General features: G+C 39.1%; 1 protein-coding gene and 1 non-coding gene across 5 annotated transcripts; one reads left to right on the top strand and one right to left on the bottom strand.

Moving 5' to 3' along the window:
* Positions 1-1,422: 1,422 nt before the first annotated feature.
* On the bottom strand, positions 1,423-12,521 carry septin2 (septin 2). Of its 4 annotated transcripts, none has more exons than XM_074688446.1 (13): positions 12,328-12,521; positions 10,729-10,770; positions 10,020-10,134; positions 8,544-8,630; positions 8,332-8,455; positions 6,770-6,904; positions 6,524-6,641; positions 6,257-6,358; positions 6,017-6,162; positions 5,289-5,411; positions 4,298-4,361; positions 2,665-2,761; positions 1,423-2,475 (listed from the first exon to the last, which is right to left on the bottom strand). In XM_074688446.1, the coding sequence occupies exons 2-12, from the start codon at positions 10,750-10,752 to the stop codon at positions 2,675-2,677; spliced, it is 1,125 nt and encodes a 374-aa protein (XP_074544547.1). In that variant the 5' UTR covers positions 10,753-10,770; positions 12,328-12,521; the 3' UTR covers positions 1,423-2,475; positions 2,665-2,674. The 4 variants fall into 4 exon arrangements, with proteins under 4 accessions (XP_074544547.1, XP_074544549.1, XP_074544548.1 ...); XM_074688448.1 differs by having other exon boundaries at positions 5,328-5,411; XM_074688447.1 differs by having other exon boundaries at positions 4,298-4,358; positions 12,328-12,520.
* Positions 12,522-13,761: 1,240 nt separating this feature from the next.
* On the top strand, positions 13,762-13,833 carry trnap-ugg (transfer RNA proline (anticodon UGG)). Its single transcript has one exon. It is a non-coding gene; the product is annotated as a tRNA-Pro (tRNA).
* The last annotated feature ends 5,147 nt before the right edge of the window (positions 13,834-18,980 follow it).

The following is an 18,980-nucleotide window of genomic DNA, read 5'->3' as shown; positions in this document are numbered from 1 at the left end:
CACATTATTCTTTTGTGCTAATTATTTTGGAAAATGCCACAGAGCACTTGACAAGAAAGCAATAATGCCATGATGACTGAATGCTCTCTGCATGCTGTTGCAAGTAACAGTCTCAGTGAGAGGCAGCAACTATAGTGCATTGGCACAGCTGAGGCAGTGTTGCTGTCAAATCGGTCCGGGGGAAAAGTAAAGTTGTCCCCAACTGAAAGAGGAACAACATTTCTTACCATATTACCATATTAGTTCACAGCCAAACCAAAGCAGTGATGGCTCTTCAACTTCAGCACTCTCCTCCCCGCTAGCAGCTGGGAGGGGGTATCTGCTCCGGTGGCTCCTGATTGGTCGAAAAAAGGGAATCACTGACGTCGGAAAATCCCCAAAATCCAAACAGCTCATTTTAGGTCAGGATTAAACATTAACAAGCCCTGACTACTAAGTACAGGTGTGGTCATTAAATATCACATTTTGTGGGCTGGGAGGAAAGCCAAAGACCCACAAATTTCACTAAAAGACTTAATAGAGTGACTTTTGCATAACATGACTTCTACCTTCTTCCTGTCTCTGATCCATCTTTCTGTACTTTAGACTTTTTGTATCCTGTCATTTATCTGATAATATAGGCAAGCCCTCAAGACGTCCTACCACTTGCTATTCCTTAACTACCATTTTATATCATTTTTATTTACTTCTTTCTTTGAAGGAAGGTAAGCCCTGTAGTTTTATAAAATCAACCTGCTGTTATAACAGTCACTTCATCATTAAGGGCAGGAGAGATGTTATTTCAGTTTAACAAATCAGGCACAACCACAGAGAGAGGAGGAGGCACCAGCTGATGTGCATTAAAACCCTTTTGTTCATTTGACTGATCAACAGTACGGAGGCATACTGCTGCCATGCCAGGATAGAAGAGAAGACCTGGATCAAATCATAATGTGAAGTTTTCTGTGAGGTGTTTTTCCAGGTTATTAGAACATTCACTACTATCAAGTTTAAATGTGAAACAGGGAAATCAGCTCATCGACATGATTAGATTAAATTCTGTGTGATGTTTGAGTTAAGATGTAGAGAAATTATGCATTTTTCTGGTTCACCACAAATTTCTAGAAATGTCAACAGTGGTGTTTCCCTATTTTGGAGCATAGCGATTCTAGTTCACTGCATAAGGCAAAGTGCCAGCAAAGCAATGTACTTCACAGTGAGTCTATGGTCTTAATAAAAAGTTTTGTGCGTCTAAAAAATGTGAAGATATTCTGTTATACTATGGAAAAAAAATGTTATAACAAGAAATGTTTCATTTTATAATATAACCCTGATTTATTTTTTTCCTGTGTGGCAGTAATGTGCTTCCATACAACAGCCCTCCTTTGGTTCATCATGGGTCATGGTAAGGTGGATAAATAAGCATGAAACACAAGAACTGAATGAAGCTTAATAAAACTTTTATTACAATATATGCATCAAAAACAATATTTGGTTCTTTTTTTACGGTTGGATATCAACAGCACAAAGAGGAATGTCAAGAACTCACATCTTGGCTGGTGAGGGGAACGTTGGCTACACTGACTTCATCGGGTCACCTGTAATCTCCACAGTTATAGAAAGTACAAAGTACTCAGCAGTTTTCAGCTACTCACTGCATCAATTAATGTAGAAAACAGGAAATGCTCCCTGTCACATGACTTCATTTTACAGAGAGGAGGAAACACATCAAGATGTCTGAAAGCACCAAACAGAGGCAGGGCACCTCGTCTGTCTGTCCTTCATTTGACAGGTCCACAGGAAGACTGTAAGAGGTCAAGGGTCACAGTTTTCATCTATATTAATCTCAAACGAAGCTTCACAACACTTGAATTCCATTGTACGCAAAGACACTGGTCTGAGAAACGCAGTAATGAGTAAAGGTTTGGGCAGGACAGGGAGAAGCTGATCCCAAAGTTTTACATGCAGAGATGGTTAACATGATTAACACTGGTCAAATCTGGGACACAAAAACATGAAACAAAGACTAACTTCATGTCTTTTATTTCTGCTACTAGTCTTCACCATAGTTGACTCTGTCGATGTAAGTAACTACCTGCTTTCAGAGATGTTTTAGATTTAAAAAGCACTTCACCAAGCAGCGAAACTTTGGTTTTCTCATCAAAATAAACAACAAGGTAACACAAAAGAAGAAGACATCCCTACGAGTTTGTGGTTTATGTAGATATATATTGTGACTTCATTGATAACTGGCAAAGGTTTAAAAATATGACACAAAATAAAAAAAAAACTGAAAGAACCGTGTGAATATATAAAGATAACACTGTTTGAATATACTTTAATGTATTTAAAAAAAAAAGAATGAATCCTGATCCGTTAAAGGATTGAAATAAAAAAATAGTGGCAAGCAGTACGAGTCAATAACCAGAAGGCCTTTACAGCGTCTCTGCAGTCAGTCATCCCACAAGGGTCAAACTCTGGCAGTGGCTCAAATACCTGCAGAGGAAAACAAAGAGAAGGTACACACTCGTGTTTGGAATTCAAAGTTAAGCAAAGAATTACAAAAGAGCTGTATCAGGAGATAACAGAGCGTGGTTTAAGTCACAGCACAGGAGATTAGATGTTCCATAGGCTGGGAAATGAATGATCACAGTGTGTCTGGACCACAGCTGGTCAAGCTCCTACCATGGAGTTCTCACTGGTGTGGACCTTCTCCCTCTCCGTCTCCCTGCTTCTGCATCTGGGCCTGCATCTTGGCAATCATCTCCTGCATTCGTCTCAACTGTACAACAAAGAGCATTCATGTGTCATTTTTTACATCTATGTTCTCTGTTTACCTGTGATAAATTATTTTTACTAAATGTATCGTTTAGTGTCTACATCCAATCACAGCAAGTTTTTGCCCTGGTGGCCCACTCTGCCTCAGTGTCTGTAGATATTGAGATGTAGCACTAGAGTTGGGTACCTTTCACATCTGAAACAATACGGTACCGATGACCACTACCTGTCAATCAGTATCGGTACACAACGATACCAATTTTCAGAACTTTTTTGCGTTAATTTGTTAAAAAACATCAATTGGCTGAATAATAAAACTTTTTCTTTTTTCAATTTAAAATATTTATTCTTCAATGTATAACCTTGAAATGCTGTTTTCACGTCCAGCATGGAAAATCCCCTACTCTTCCACTCCTTCACAGTCATAAGGATGCATTTAGGTACCTACATAAGGTGCCTTTTAAATTTGTGTGAATGAGTACCTGGCACTTTTGACAGAATGCGGTCGGTACCTATAGAAGTATCTAATTTGGTACCCATCCTTATGTAGCACAAGTGTCAGATTCAGACTTGTAAAACAAAGTGCTTCTACTTTTTCCTCCTTACAAACCTCTGCTTTTGTTGGCAAAGTTGGTATCAGAAGTCCTGCTCCTCGTTTTAACTGATCACTGCTGACGAAGTGACAGTGACAAGCATCTTCTGAAAGTTTCATTTATTTATTTTTTATAAGAAAATGCAGAAAACAAACAGCTGCTGCAAAGGGCAGTTTTTGTCCAGAGGATGTGAAATGCTACACAAATACTGGACACGGGCCTTGATATTTTTAATTTGAAACAACTGGACCCATATATAAAATGCTCTTAAATTGCACCGTTTTTAAAATCTATAGGGGACGGTGAACATTCTTGTAAGGACGGGTTAACATTTTGGGTGTCCTGTTTTTAATAACAATTCAGCAAAGTCTTCGACTTGTAAGCTAACCATTCTCAGGGGTTCACTTTCATCAACATGGAGACCATAGACTGTATAATAAATGGACTAAATCTCTGTGATGTCACCTGTCTGCTTTTGAAACAGAGTTTTAAGCAAATCGTTGGTGGAAGCCATATTAGGAATGGGGCAGACGTTGACTCTCCACAATAACAGATACAGCTGAGCTGTGCCTCTGGTTGGGTAAACTCGTCATCTTAGTATCTAAACTGCTGGATAAACAAGACAAATTCACCCCTGTACAGTTAAAAAAATTGGCTATTGGCTACCTAGACTGAAGTTGTTTTTGTACCGTGTAAACATGTTTATTTCTGCTGTGAAAACAGCTTTTTTTGGCTTGGTGCGTTTGTGGTTTCTGGAACTTCTGAGGCCAGCCTCAAGCAGACACTTGACAAACTGCGGGAATTAAACTTCCCCATTGCCTCATATTTTCACACTGGAGGTTTCCATTTGATAAAGACAAAAACAACTGTATATTCCCAAATGTTTCCTAACTCAAGAGTGACTATCTGATAAAAATGATAATTCTTTAACGTGTGTAACATCCTACCTCAGCCTCCTTCTCCTGCAGGATCATGTCCTTGTCCATTTCCTCCGGCTCTGGTCCCTTTCTGCTTTAATGACACAACCACAGTTACCTTCGGAGTTACAGAATTAACTGTTGATATTTCTGAAAAATGTGTCCCATTAATCATCCAAACACTCATTGAGTTAATCTCATGTGAAGAATCGCTTTGTGTGATCATTTATAAAGCATAATGGCTGGTTAGGCTGAAGAGTTTGTGTTTGCGTGTGCATGCTTTAGAGAGCACGTTGTAGCCGTTGTTAGAGGCAAGAACAAAAAGCCACATTGAGAAAGTGAAAGTGGAGTCAGTGAGTTAGTGGTGGCAGAAAAGTGGGAGTCTACAACACAGAACTACAAAGAGATGAGAGCAGATTCAGGAGAGGAGCAGTGAGCGTGAGAGTCAGGGGAACAGCGGTACCTCCCCCCAAACTGGAAATAAAAAACGGTACCTCTTGGGGTTGGACAAATCAAGACGGGACAGCCATCATTGGTCAGATGGAGAGCCAATGAGAAGGCAGTTTAACCACTCCCTTGTCCTGGGTTTTTGAGGAAAGCCTTAAAGGATGTCTCTGCTCTACTTGGAGGGTTAAATGATGAAATATCCAAACTATGTTAAATGAGTCAACTGGTTTACAACTACGTGTTCTACTTAGCTACAAACTAACCATGTAAGCCCACAAACCACTGAGGCCCACAGAGCAGGTCTACGACCCGCCCTGCTGCACTGTTAAACATGCAAAATGAAGAGTTAGATCTACCGCACTAAAAAATGATACAAATGTTCATTATGCGAACGCTATTCTGTCTCTGTATGCACTTCTCTGGATGTTTTATCAATGAAACATGTGCTGTGTATTGCAAGCTTGATATGTGCATAGTTTGGGTTGAATCTTCCTCATATGCTGTATGTAACGCAGATCTAGTCACAGGTTGGCTGTTTGAGGTGGGGGAGGTGCAGAGAAGCAAGCTGACGTACGCAGGAGACAGAGGCAGAACGTAACCATGGGAAGACAACCTGCCACCCCGCTTGAGGCGGTCTGAGCGGAAGTTCTCATAGTGTAGGTCCTGGGTTACTTCCTGCAGGTCCTGCATGTGGGTTCTGTGATGGGATGAGGGAAAGTCAGTGAAGACGTTTAGAAATGACAGATTACTGCTTAAACACTGAGCTGTGGTGAAAACTAAACCTGAATTAAAAATGTGTACTGTAGCTTTAAAACTTTGACTGTGCCAACAGAAACAAATTTTCTTCAGCATAAAAAAGTCATCAATCGAGAGTCTGTAGGTCAAAGGAAATCTTTAAATGTTTAAATCCCGCCCCAGAATCTGATTGGTGCTTCATACTGGCAGATGATTGGTTGGCAGGAAATAATGAAAAGTTTTTAACCCACTCCGCAGGAGAAACTATCTCTGTTTAACCACATTAAGCTGGCAGTGCTGATGGTACTGAGTTTCACTTTAAGAGCTACGCGCCTCCATTTCGGGTCCATCCCTTGTTTTAATCAGCTACACCTTAACAAAGAAGTTACTGGCAACGTTAGAGGTAGTCGATTGTGTTGAAAGGCATCCTGGCAAACTAACAAGCTGGCTGCAGTTTCTTTCCTCAGTATTTGTAGGAAAACCGCCTGAAAAATCAGCCCCAACGTCTCAAACTTTCTCATTCTACAACAGTTTTCCACTCTAAGGAAGGCAACCTCCTTCACTTACATCAGCATGATCCGCAGCTTGAGGAAATCATTGTGCTCAGGATTCTCCACCTCCACGACACCCCAGGGATACAGGCGGCCCCTCACTTTCTTCCCCTTGGCCTCAATCTGCTGGTTGGATCCCACCACTGCAAATGGGATACTGGCCTGGGGAAGAGGGGGGGCGTTCATGAAACGACAGATTCAGATGACAGAGAAATAAAAACATTTCAGTTGAATTTTCATACAGGATACAATTTACCTTCAGGATCCTGGTCTGCTCCTTGAAGTCCTCGTCTTCGTCTGACTCAGCATCAGGAAGGTGGTAAATCTTAATGCCGTGTTCATCGATCTCATCCAGAATCTGTGGAGCAGCACCCTAGATGTTAACATCTTTAATACTCTCTCTGACGCCGTGTATCTAAAGCCATGTTTCAAATTACATCATCACCACTCGCAGCACACAACAACAACAGTTTATTTCAGGAGTTGGAAAAAACCCTGAACAATAGACGACTGTTATCCTCACCCTGCGCTTCAGCCTCTCCCTTTCTTTGAGGGTGAGCGTGTCTGCCTTGGCGATGACAGGAACCACGTTGACCTTATTGTGAATGGCCTTCATGAACTGAACATCTAGGGGTTTCAGTCTGCTCCAACAGGAAACAGACCAACAGAGAGACAGACATGGGCGGAGAGGGGAGAGGAGATTCAGGAGAATCGTAGCTGCAAACACACGACTGACTGACCCAAAGCTTTGTTTGTGAAGTGCACTCACCCGTGGCCGAGAGGGGAGATAAAATAGAAGCAGCAGTGGACTCTGTTGTCCACTATGTGTCTACGGTTTAGCCCGCTCTCATCGTGGAGGTAGCGCTCAAACTGGTCATCGATGTAGCTGATGATGGTGCTGAAACTGGTGGAGAGGAATATTTTCAAACATGAGAAAAAGGTGTTGTTTTTTATTTTACAACAAGGCTGTTTGGGGAAAAAAAGGGGAAATTAGCTCAACAATACATCAACACTCGTGAAATAATTTTACAATATAAACCCTTGTGAACTTTAAATGCCTCCAGGTTGTTCAAATAAATACATTAATTAATTAAAAACACCAAAGAGAGTTTATATTTTGTTTGAAACTATTTCTGATTTTGTTCTTCTAGAGACAGACCGATATAGACTTTTTAGGGCCGATACCGCCTATCGATATTAGTAGGCGAGGAGGCTGATAACTGATATTTGAAGCCAATATTAATTTGCAGTCAAAGTGAAGGGTTAACAGCATATTTTATAAAGTTAAATGAAAACTTTAAAAAATTAACAGTTCAAGTTTTCCACAGTAAATAAAGGTTTCCAAAATTTCAATGTAACTGCAATAAAACTGGACAAAATTGAGTTTGAGCTGTCTTTTACATGCATGTAATGTAGTTGAAATAATTTTCTGTTTGGTTTTACATGACTGATTTTAAATGTTTTGACCACCTAGGGCTTCCATAGAGTAGATGGCGAAACTGTGCAGAGAAGCATCAACAAGCAGCTCCTGAATTTCTGTAGTCTAAGACATTTCTTTGCATTTTGAAGAGGCAAAAAAATGAATTGTGTGTGTGAGAGAGAGAGGCAGCGCTGCATGTGCACAGCTTTGACTGCTGATTGGCTGTTACCAGGGCCACGGCTCTGCTTGTAACCAGTCAGATGGTACTGTTGGTGGGACAGTGCCGGGGACTGAGAAGTGACTGCAGACAGCGGCGTGGCTGCATTAGAGCTGAAACAACACAGTTTAGAATTGGGTTTCATATCAGCCGTCGAATTAAAAAAAAGGCTGATGCCGATATGCACCAAATGCCAAATATCGGCCTGATAATCGATCAATCCCTAGTTCCTGGAGTTGGAGAATTTTTTTTAGATCAAAAAAAACATGTAGGACTGCATCAGCTTTTGCCAGATGTAGCTGACGCATCACTTAATACATCTAAACAGAAGTACCGGTCTGACAGCCTCAAGAACATGAGAAGTAACATCTCAAACAGGAAGAATTTTTGAAATTCCTTTTAAAGCGTAGGAGTTCCTGTTGAAATATGAACAAACCTGGCACAAAACTTAACATTCAAGTTGTTAAAAGGCTTATATTTGGCCATAGGAAGCCAACAAATACTGTACCTATTAAATACTTTGATCAAAGGCTCAGGAAAGTTTCTCACCCCTGTTCTCAAACTTCATATCGTTTGATCCAAACATTACAAGGCTTCACGCTCATCACAGTTTAGATCACAGGGCAAACGCTGTAATCTCCATCTAAAAATACCTCATCTGGTCAACAGTGTACAGTGTTCAAAGTGTTCATACCAGTCTTGGCTGTTGATGGCATCTCCGTATCCTGGTGTGTCTACCACAGTGAGGCGTAGCTTTACTCCTCGCTCCTCAATTTCTACAGTTGACGCCTCAATCTGAACCGTTCTTTCAATCTTTTCTGTTAGGAAAACATGCAAAGGAAAGTTTTTAGGGAAAGTTGTGCAAACAGCTTCAAAGAAAGGTTATTAAGAGTTGCTTTGCTTCACCTGCTGCTCCTGGGATGACTCTCTCTGGGTAAAGGTCAGTGAGGAAAAGGCTGTTGATTAAGGTGGATTTTCCAAGTCCAGATTCACCTTTGACAGACAAAGACAACAATACTTTGTTAAAACCAGGATAATCAAGTTTCAAAAGTAGGACACTGTACACTTGGCTGGGGTAGACAGTCAATCAAAATCACAGTTGTGGCGTTAAAACAGAGTATAGTTGTAACAAACAGGCAACAGAGATCCACAGTCTTCTGCAGAAAGCCTGTGGCATGACACCAATAAACATCCTGATGCTAAATCCGTCTCCTTCAGCAGGAATTCTGCCTGTGACCAGGTCAGGTGTCTCATTCAGCAAAGCCAGTTTTGTCTGGAAGTGTTCAGAATTAGTTTGTTGGGTTTCAGAGAAAAAGAAAACAAAATGTCCATGACACAACCTTCAAGAAACTACAGAATACTGTGAAGTAACTGTGACTGTTGTTTGCATTGCACAAAAATAAATACTGACAGTTTCAATGATAAAGTTTATAGTGCAGAGAACAGCTTTGTTGCTTCCTAAAATATCTTCTTTCCACTGATTTCTAAAGGCTGGCTGAGCTTTGTTTTAGTCTTATGTTAAATTCTTCTGCAGGAAACCAAAAGATACAGCAGCAGCTTAGCAGCAGAAGCTATGCACTCATTGTAACAATGTAATGTGCATATCTTCACTCATTTTTCTAACTTATTAGCTTTAGCTTGGAATGCTACTTCTGTGGAGCCAAAGCAAAAGCTTAACCTGCCTGACTACATCCAATCTGGCAACTTTCAAAAGTGCATGAACTAAGAATTTAAATACATTCTTATATTTCATAGGAACAAACAGTCAACAGTCAGTGAGTTACAAATTAGCACTCAGTTAGCATTCTTGAAGCATAGCTGGCCAAGCAGGCCTTCATCCGCTGTGTGAATCAGACCCTGGAGGCCTGCTTGGCTGCATTCCTCTCTGGTTTATTTTAAAGGAAAAAGGATGAGCAGCAGCAGCGTTCAGGGGAGCTTCTACCCTCCCCCCTCACAGACAAGCAGGGAGGTTTACACAGTCACAGTGTTCACATCAAGAGTTCACGCTGCTGCTGCCAGCTGAGCTACTATACTGCTGGGACATCTGTCATTTTATACCAACTTCATGCTCATCACAACACACCTATGGCTGAGAAAAAGAAGAAGCAGATTACTGACGCACAAAGAAAAGGAACTACAGATGTTCAAAAGATCTGGATCTGTTGTGTAACAGGTGGTTGTTCAAAGAAAGCCAAACACAGGAACAAACTTATGATCTGTTTCATAATGGCAAAGATTACCCTGAAAGGTTTTTACAGAAGATTTTCAGCTGAACACCCAAAATACATCACCGAATTCAACTTTTAATTTTAGACCATCAAAGTTAGCATCACAAACAAGCAGTAAGAAATGAACAGGGTGACACAGGGTCTGTGTACTCACCTACAACCATCAACGTGAACTCAAATCCTTTCTTTACTGACTTGCGATGAACCTGATTTGGCAGATTAGCAAATCCAACATATCCTGGAGTCTCAGGGTTGTTGAACTGTCCCTGCTGCAAAAGAAAAGGTCACGTTTAAGCTTAAATGAAGTAAACGTGAATCACACTTTGCAGAGCAAGAACTGTAAACATAAAGATGACATCCATTCACAGAAAGGCAGGTTATTCAGGAGGCTGACAGCGACTTCTCTGCAGTTTATTTACAAAAGACCTTCAACCCATCATTCCCATGTTTATGACCCTGTCCTACACAGAAAGCCACACCAAGCAGAGACAAGCAAACCAGCAGCTTTTATCCTCCCCTGAAGCAACTTCAGATCAGCTGCTGTGAGTTCATGTTGTGATCCAGTTTGCTCAGGTTGGGCCTAACACAGTATCAAACTCTGCATTCCTGTCCACCCTGCAGAGTTAGGAAGTGATAAGAAAGTTTCATGTTCTTGCTCTGCCTCTGGGCCTGTCTGTCCACATGAAGCCGGATCACTGAGTCATAAGGGTGGTGAGAAGCCTGCTGAGAATTTGTCTGAGTGGCCCAGTAGTACTTGTGCTGGGAACCACACCAGAACGCAGGAAGTAATGTGAAGGAAGCAGCAAAGCACAAATTGTTGAAGTGGGAGTACTGCACTGGTTCAGATGTAGTACGTGTCTCACCTTCATTTTATCTGCCTGTGACATGTTTTCTTCTTGTTAGCCCTGAAAGAAAAAACAGACTGAATCAAGCAATGCGAAACTTGTTAATCTAAATACCTGCTACAGAAACTCTGATTTGGCTACAGTTCAGTTCAGTGAAGACTTAGTCTAAAATGGAGGGTATTTCATGTCGGCTTTTACTGACAGGCCTGAAAGAGTGAGAGACAGGAAGTGCTCAGTTCATTTTGTGAGTGTTGTCTCACCACAGGAAAAAAAACTCCTTTTCCTGCTATGATAGCTGCTCTACAGCTGCACCAGTCGTAGGACAAGAGAGATTAAACTACACATGTGCTATTATTTCCCATGGATGGGATGTTCCTTACCTGGATTGTTATGTTGTAAAATCTAAGCACTGAAAGCTCATTTTGGAACTAAAAATGACAGGCCGCTGCTGTTGTAAACATTTTATACAAAGTGCTGACAGTTTGCTACTAAACATCTCGGAGACACAATTTCTTGTGTGTGGTGGAGGCTATGTGCTTACAGTGTGTGTGCATTTGTGTTTTAAATTATTCTTCTTTTAAATGTGTCACTTTCATTGGTTTCCAAGAGAAACCTGCACAGCCAAATAAAAATAAATGTTGGATTGTTATCTTACTTATCCCCCCTAGGAGTCTAACACAGAAGAATTCATCATTTTAAAAATCATCTTTACACTACTTTGGAGTTAGCACAGATGCAATTTTGAGATTCATTAAAAAAAATAGAAAAAAAAAGAAAAACTTAACAATTCCACAGGGAAAATATCATTAAAAAAAAAAAAATTATCAACGGCTTCGAATGCACCATCATCACAACCTTAGTTATGACACAGCTACAATGAAAATAAAAAAAAGAATAATAGATACTGACAAACATAAAACAGTGAGTTTATATACGTGGTGTAACGACTTGCAGTCGTGAAATTGACCTTTTCTGCTTGTAAATGTATTTTATTTGCCAACAGACTGATATCTGCCAAAAAAAAGTTCGATAAACACAGTAAACACTAACAATATAAGTGCTAACTTGGTAAAACTGAAAAACACACCCAAACCATTCAGGCTGTGAGAATGAATGTCCCTCAATACATCCACTTTAGAGCAGACATAGGTGAAATGCTTCTCTAAGTGCAGTTAAAAGCCTTTCTTGGAAGATAATGAATAAAACCATATAACGGTCACTTGTGACAGCTAAGTAGCCAGGTCCCACCGCTTTCAGTAAGTTGGTTGTATGAAAATTAGCCGGTAATTAGCCACGGTTATTTTTATAACGGTAACAGCGCGGTGGGTGTGACGCTGATGCTGAAATCTTCGATTAAAAAGAAATCGTATTCCTTTGTATTTATTCGCCTTCCAAGCTTGATAAAACAAGCACATTTGGCTCTTAACCGAAGCTAACAGCCCCACTAGCTGTCCAGAAACTGGTAAAAGACAGCCTTAGCATAGCATTAACAACTAACTAGCCGAGTAGCTTCTCCTGCAGGATGTTAACTTCTAGAGCTAATGTTAGCGCCGTGATTGAGCTTACAAATGAAGAAGTCCACTGAATTAAGACAAAGAGGTAAACGAGAAGCTTTACCTTACAGTCTGTCCGTGAAAAATGTAATGCAAATAAGGTTACAGATGGATGGACACGACAGACTTGGCGGACACCTCAAATTCTTCAGATTCCGGTGCAGCAGCTTCCTCTAGCACACAGACCACAATGCACTGGGGGAGAAAGAGTGAGCTGCAGCAGCAGGGCCACAACTACTCCACACAGGATGACTACACACACGACGGCTTTTAACTGTAAAAGTCAACGTTTTTACTGTTTAAGCTTTGTACTATCTGCTATCATTAACAAGACTGGGGTAGCGTCTGGGTGCTTTTAGCAAAGCATAATGTTGAGTACTAGCACGATGATGAATCCCAGACGTGAGGAATCAAAATAAAAGAAGACAAAATCCACCTCGTTTAAAGGGGAATTTTGTAAGTGTTTAAGTCAGTAATATAACTAATACAGAAAAAGCGACTGTCTTATCTAGTTGTCTAATTGAAATAATACAAGGTGTGAATCCAAAGTCCTAAGCGTGTGGCTCAAGTCAAGTGCAGATAAAAATGTGCCCAAAGTAACAAGATAAACAAATGAGAGTGATCCGACAGGTTAAATGAGGGAGGATATTGGTGATGTTACACGTGAATGAACTATTGCATTACATAACTGCACGAGTGAAACTATTAAAAAAAAAAAAACTTGCACATGGGTGAACTATTTCCCATAATAATTAACTAAATAAACAAATACACGTTAAGATATTGCACATGGAATGAACAATTGTAATGACTATGTGTTATTACACGTAGCATGCATAACTGGCTGGATTTAATTTGGCTCAAATGATCATTAAGTTCAAAATTAGAACAAATATAAGATTTTGCCATGCTTTCCATTCATCAAACGTTTAAACTTAATGATCACCAATAGATGGCGCTGTGGCCTCTTCATAACCGATGAAAGCGTTAAGGCAGCGAGGTAGCCTATTTGTACTTCAGTAAAGTTTGAAACATTTGCAGTTCGACATTAAATTCCCCAACCGGTAAAGACACAGAAACGTACAAAGCTTTGAGCAAGTAAGTATAATTTATTTGTGTTGACTATGAATGAGCTTTCTAACCAGAGGTCCCGCATCTCAAACTAAAGCTGTCACTGAGTCCACAATGAAAAAAGAGGCTATCTATACAGATGTCCATCCAGATAACTACCATGCATCGATAAAAACAAAGACCAACATGCCTGAGTAGTCTGTATAAAACAAAGATAAGTTGACATTTCATCTAATGTACATGTTTGTCAATTGACTTAATCGGAAAGGCTAAGTGAGGAGCTTAGCTAGCATAAAACTGAGTTGTTAGCCCTACTGCTTTCTGCTAATCTTCGAAAATCTTTGGTTTTGGTTTCTCTGCACATTGTTTTGCATCAATTTTGGGCAATGATGAGTATTTTATCTTGTTGTTTTCCCAATACCTGCATGGCTCGTTGGTCTAGGGGTATGATTCTCGCTTTGGGTGCGAGAGGTCCCGGGTTCAAATCCCGGACGAGCCCTGCCTTTTGTCAAACTGAACTGATATATGTGTAATAACCCTGTGTGCACTGTCCCTGGATTTGTTCTAATTTTGTTGCTAAAACGTTTGAAAACCAGTCAGTTTGAGCTTTGCTTATCACCCATTGTTATACTGCCCTCTAGTGGATGTTCATAGTATGAAAATTTGGGGCCTGTGTTCCCTGTAAAATCATTATTCCAGTATTTTAATCCTATGTATGTCTTGTTTTTTTACCTTACTTTTCTTGACTAAATATATCACTTATAGTTGTTCTATTGTGTGATTAGGTTGTAGTTTATATCATAGACTGTCTGACAGTATAAAACAGTAATCATTTACATGGAAGACAAAGGAAATCTGTGTGTATACAGAGGTTTTCAAGATTTTCCACTTACTTCTTTCATCAATTGTGAGTGGTTCCTTCCCTATTTTAGATTCAGGACAGGCACTAAAGCATGAGATAACACCTGACACCATCTTTCCCTGTCTGTTACAGTGAGCATAATATTGTGGCAGAAGCTTAATGAAGGTTATCTTTTTAGATTTCTGTTTTTTTTTTGTACTTATTCATTTTTAGCCACATATTTTTTTTCTCCCCCTGAGCCCATTCCCTCTCTAATTATTTTTCTGAATGACAAAAAAGTGCTTTTGGAACACTTTATTAGTCTCACATTATTTACACTATCATTCTGATAACATGTGTCTTATATTGCAGTAAGGATCTACAACCTATTCCTTTTTTCTTTAGTGAAGTGAAAATTTACATTAGAGGTCAAAGTGAAATTTCTGTCAAAGACAGAAACAAATACAAACAAACAGACATTTTCTAATCACATATTCGAAAAGGAGTGGGATGAAGTATAAACTTATTAATTCCCACCCCTTTACCAAACAATTATTTATAAACAGATGCAGATGTTATGCACTCAAACAAAGTCAACTATGTCCACGCACCCTTGTTTAATGCTTGGACATTGCAACAGAAAACTTTTATCCAATTAATTAATTTAATCAAATTAAGTAATTATAATTTCAGACAGATATATATAATTCTCTCATCATCATTATATTCTAATAATAACCATATAATATTTTCAGACTCCTTAATTCTCTTCATTATGGTATCTTGCAAATATCATAATTTTGTACATTTTTTTAAACTTGTTTTTACTCGAACATTTCTTTAATTCCTCACTTAAACTGTTCCATATGCTCACCCCGATAACAGACACACAGAAACTTTTAATGTTTGTGCGTCTACTTATTATTTTAAAGTTGTCTTCACCTCTCAGATTGTAACCTCCTTCACGGTTAAAAAACAGACTCTGAATGTTTTCAGGTAAATGATTGGTATCAAGGACCCAGGTAAAGGTCTGCAAAACTTCATACTAATACAGATTTCTATAAGTAGGCTGGCTTATGGTTAGGATTAAAAGAAAAACAACTTTTAAAGCTTGATATGAGTTAAATAGTCTTAATAATGCAGGACTTAACAAATGTGTAAGTCTTTCTTTGTTCTTTCCTTTGTTCCACAACTAAAACATCCCTTCGATAAACAACAGAAAAAAACAATGAATACATTTTAAAACATAAATGGGATTCAAAATCTGCTTCAAAAAAATAAAATCACATTTTTACAGAACAATCAGTATAAACAAAGGGAATCCATCAAAAACCATAACCTTACTAAGAGAACTCAGATAAAAATTAAAGGATAGGTATTATAAAATTCTCTTTAAGATATATTAGTAGTTTAATGTAATACAGTAGGTTATGTAAATTATGATATTATAAATATATACTCAATAAAAAAGAAAGGCTCCAAATCCATCTGTTTTTTCTTTTTTTGTATTAAATCACATGTCTCAACATACCATCTCTTGTTAAACTTGAGTGTCTATCATTTCTGATCTTTGGCTAGGTTCAGAACATCTCATGATATTTTTGCTATTGAATCTAACCCCTCACTTTAAGAGGCTTTTACCTCTCTAAACTTAATTTATAGCCCAGAAGATGTTCCAGATTCTGATATAGATCATTCTAGTGTATTTAGTGTATTGATCAGTTGGTCAAATGTTAGTTTATCAGCATCGGAATCAGAGTCAAGTGTTCAGAGATCAGCCTCCTGACGTGTCAGATGCTCAGTATAAAGGGTGAAATCAAACGTGTAGCCCCCGGTTTACTCCCCTGATACCCCCATCTTCACCCCATCATCACCTCCTCAGCTAGGCTGTCATCTGGAGTAAGCAGCTGCCTGCTTAGGCGGCGCCTTTCACTTTTCAAGCAGCACTTCATTTACTGCAGGACATTTTAAATCTCTGCCTCTGTGGCAGAGTCGCTGACAAATGCCTGGTTGCAAATGTATCTCATTGACTGCTGACTTGGTTGTATTACAAGCCTGCTGATAGGAGCTGCTGCAGTAATGTGGCCCTCAGGTTTATCCTCAGATGTTGGAGGGGGTGAATTAATTTAGTTTAGATGGGGCCGTATGAAAGTGTACTGGCAGGGGGAGACTCACAACCTCTGGGGATTGAAGCTATCTGCCACACAGCTCAAGCATATTCCAGCATCAATGTGTCAGGGGAAAGCTATTAAAACCGCTTTACTTTTCCTAAGTATCACCAGAATAAGCACAAGATTTAGTGAAATCCCCCCACAGAGCGCTGAAAATCTCAGGGATTTTCTCCCTGAAATGTTTCCTAATGGACCGCTCAGAAGTGTCAGAAACTCTTGTAGGACTTGAATGCAGTTTTTAGGATCCAAGTGTGTTTATATGGAGCTGAAATGACAGAATTTCAAGTATGGGTGCATCTGAACTTTTCACACAAAAGATGGAAACCCATTCACTGCTTTCTTTGCAGTTCACTAAAGGAATTTTTGGTGGGTTAGAATAAAAGTTTGACTTCATGCTGACGTGCCGCAGAGTAAAACAAACTGGGAAATGATCAGGACCAAAACCTGAGCAATGGGCCACAAGAGTCTCAGGACCTGGGTCTCTGAAAAGGCTGAAACCTTTCATTCACTTTGTGAATCACTCATTGGCTTATTTTTTAAAACATTTTGTCTCTAGACTTTTCATAAGAGAGATAAAGGCTTTAGACTCTGTGTAGAATGAAATTATTGGGAAACTAAACAGACATCAATCACAAAATTATAATTTGGTTTAAGCCATTTACACTGGGCATGAACATCAGTCCTGCTGCTCTTACATTTCTAACACGGGAAGATCATGTACTGGAAAGGGGAGCAGAGGTGGAGAAGGTGTAAGTTAAGTAAAATAAATTGACCAAATTGTTGAATTGCTAGAATTAGAGCTGGGTACCAAATTAGGTACTCTTATAGGCACCAAGCAAATTCTGTCAAAAGTACCGAGTACCCATTCACGCAAAATCAAAAGGTACCATGTTTAGGTACCTAAATGCATCCTTGTGACTGTGAGGGGGTGGAAGAGTAGGTGATTTTCTATGCTGGACGTATGAACACAGCATTGTAAAGTTATGTACTGAAGAATAAATCTGTTAAAACGAAAAAAAAAGTGTTTTTTATCATTTAAAAATTGTTTTTTTTTACCCCATAAACACAAAAAAAGTACCAAAATTTGGTACCGTTGAGTACCAATACCAATTGCCAGGTACCAGGCATCAGTACCGCATCGTTCCAAATGTGAAAGGTATCATCCCTTGATAAAATACCTTGTTTCTGTAGACTTCAATCAACCAATCCACCAAATAAGAGCTGACGGCAGTAAAGGCTGTTTGGCATTGGCAGAGAGAAGATTTGGCAAATTTTTCATGAGCACAACCCACAAATTCATGTTCCTTATAAATGTGGCACCACTTAAAAGAGAAATAAACAGGCTTGCCAAGAAGCTTTGTTAAAAGAATAATCAACCAAACACACAGTGCCTTAATATTTGTGTTATGTTTCTAAGTAGCTGATGGTTTACATAAATGTGTGTTGAAATGTTGAGTTTTCACACAGGCCAGGCAGAGGGAATTTTGACCCATTTGTCATGTACGGCACAAGCTGTAGTTGTTTATTTGTTTACTTGTTAATTTAAAAGGATCCCCATTAACTGAAGACAACAGCTAGTCTTCTTGGGGTCCAGACAAAACATACAACACACACAATTTACAATCTGCATTACAAACAACTACAGGGGAAAAAAATGACAGCACTAAAAGTACTTGTTCGGACAAAAACAAAATCAATAAAATTAGGAAAAGCTACATCCCATATCACATGACAAAAACTCACTCAATCTAATAACAGTACTATCCAAGAAAAAATTATGGTGTCAACACCAAATACATTTATCCTTAATGTCACGAACCACTACTGGGAGTTTGTTCCAAGACGCAGTCAACCTAAACAATACAGTCCTTATTATATAGTCTGACTTAGGTAAAGGAATGGGAATCAAAAACCGGTTCTTGTCGAGAATCAATAAGAAATGTTTTAATCCATCGATATTGTTAGACTTTGTGCTTAACGATTCCCTTATTAATTCTTTACATTGTGCCGGAGCCGCCGGGCCTTACGTCAACTAGTCTGCTGCAGCTATCTTAGCTTAGCAGTTAGATAACATTTCCCAAGAAAACTCTGATTCAGGATTTTCAGCTTGAAGTTTTACTGAAGAACTGACTTCATAAAGAAATGCACATTACTCTCTCTCTCAGGAGATTCATATTCAGTACATTTGAAATGGTATTAATCACCTTATTTACCAAAATAACAAAATAGCGCAAGCTTGATGCTAAAGTATATAAGAAACTGCATTGATATGCTAGCAGTTAGCATACATCAGTATAATTTCAGCTTCAGAATAAAATTTAAACTTAAATCACAGAAACATATCACATCAACTCTCTGTAAAAATACTGAGAATTTCAAATGTCAAAAGCTAACAGGCTAATGAAAGGCTCATGGCTGACTTCATAACTACAGAAAGCTTCCAAACAGCTTAAACCATTGCTATAACCACTTTGAGACACTAGATGGCCTACTTGAATGATTAATATATTACAACACAGTACATCAACGTCACATTGTGTGCAATTTCTACCTGTTTCTGTTTCTTATGCCCAGAAATATTCAGACTCAGGGACCAATTACATTTTATTCACTTACAGTATCAACTCAGTTAAA

The sequence above is a fragment of the Halichoeres trimaculatus genome, unplaced genomic scaffold (genome assembly GCF_033239565.1).
Source record: "Halichoeres trimaculatus isolate MK-OKI-2021-1 unplaced genomic scaffold, fHalTri1.1 fHalTri1_scaffold_15, whole genome shotgun sequence".
Taxonomy (NCBI): Eukaryota; Metazoa; Chordata; class Actinopteri; order Labriformes; family Labridae; genus Halichoeres; species Halichoeres trimaculatus.
Note: the sequence above shows the minus strand (reverse complement) of the source record. Positions and strands in the feature narration are given on the sequence as shown.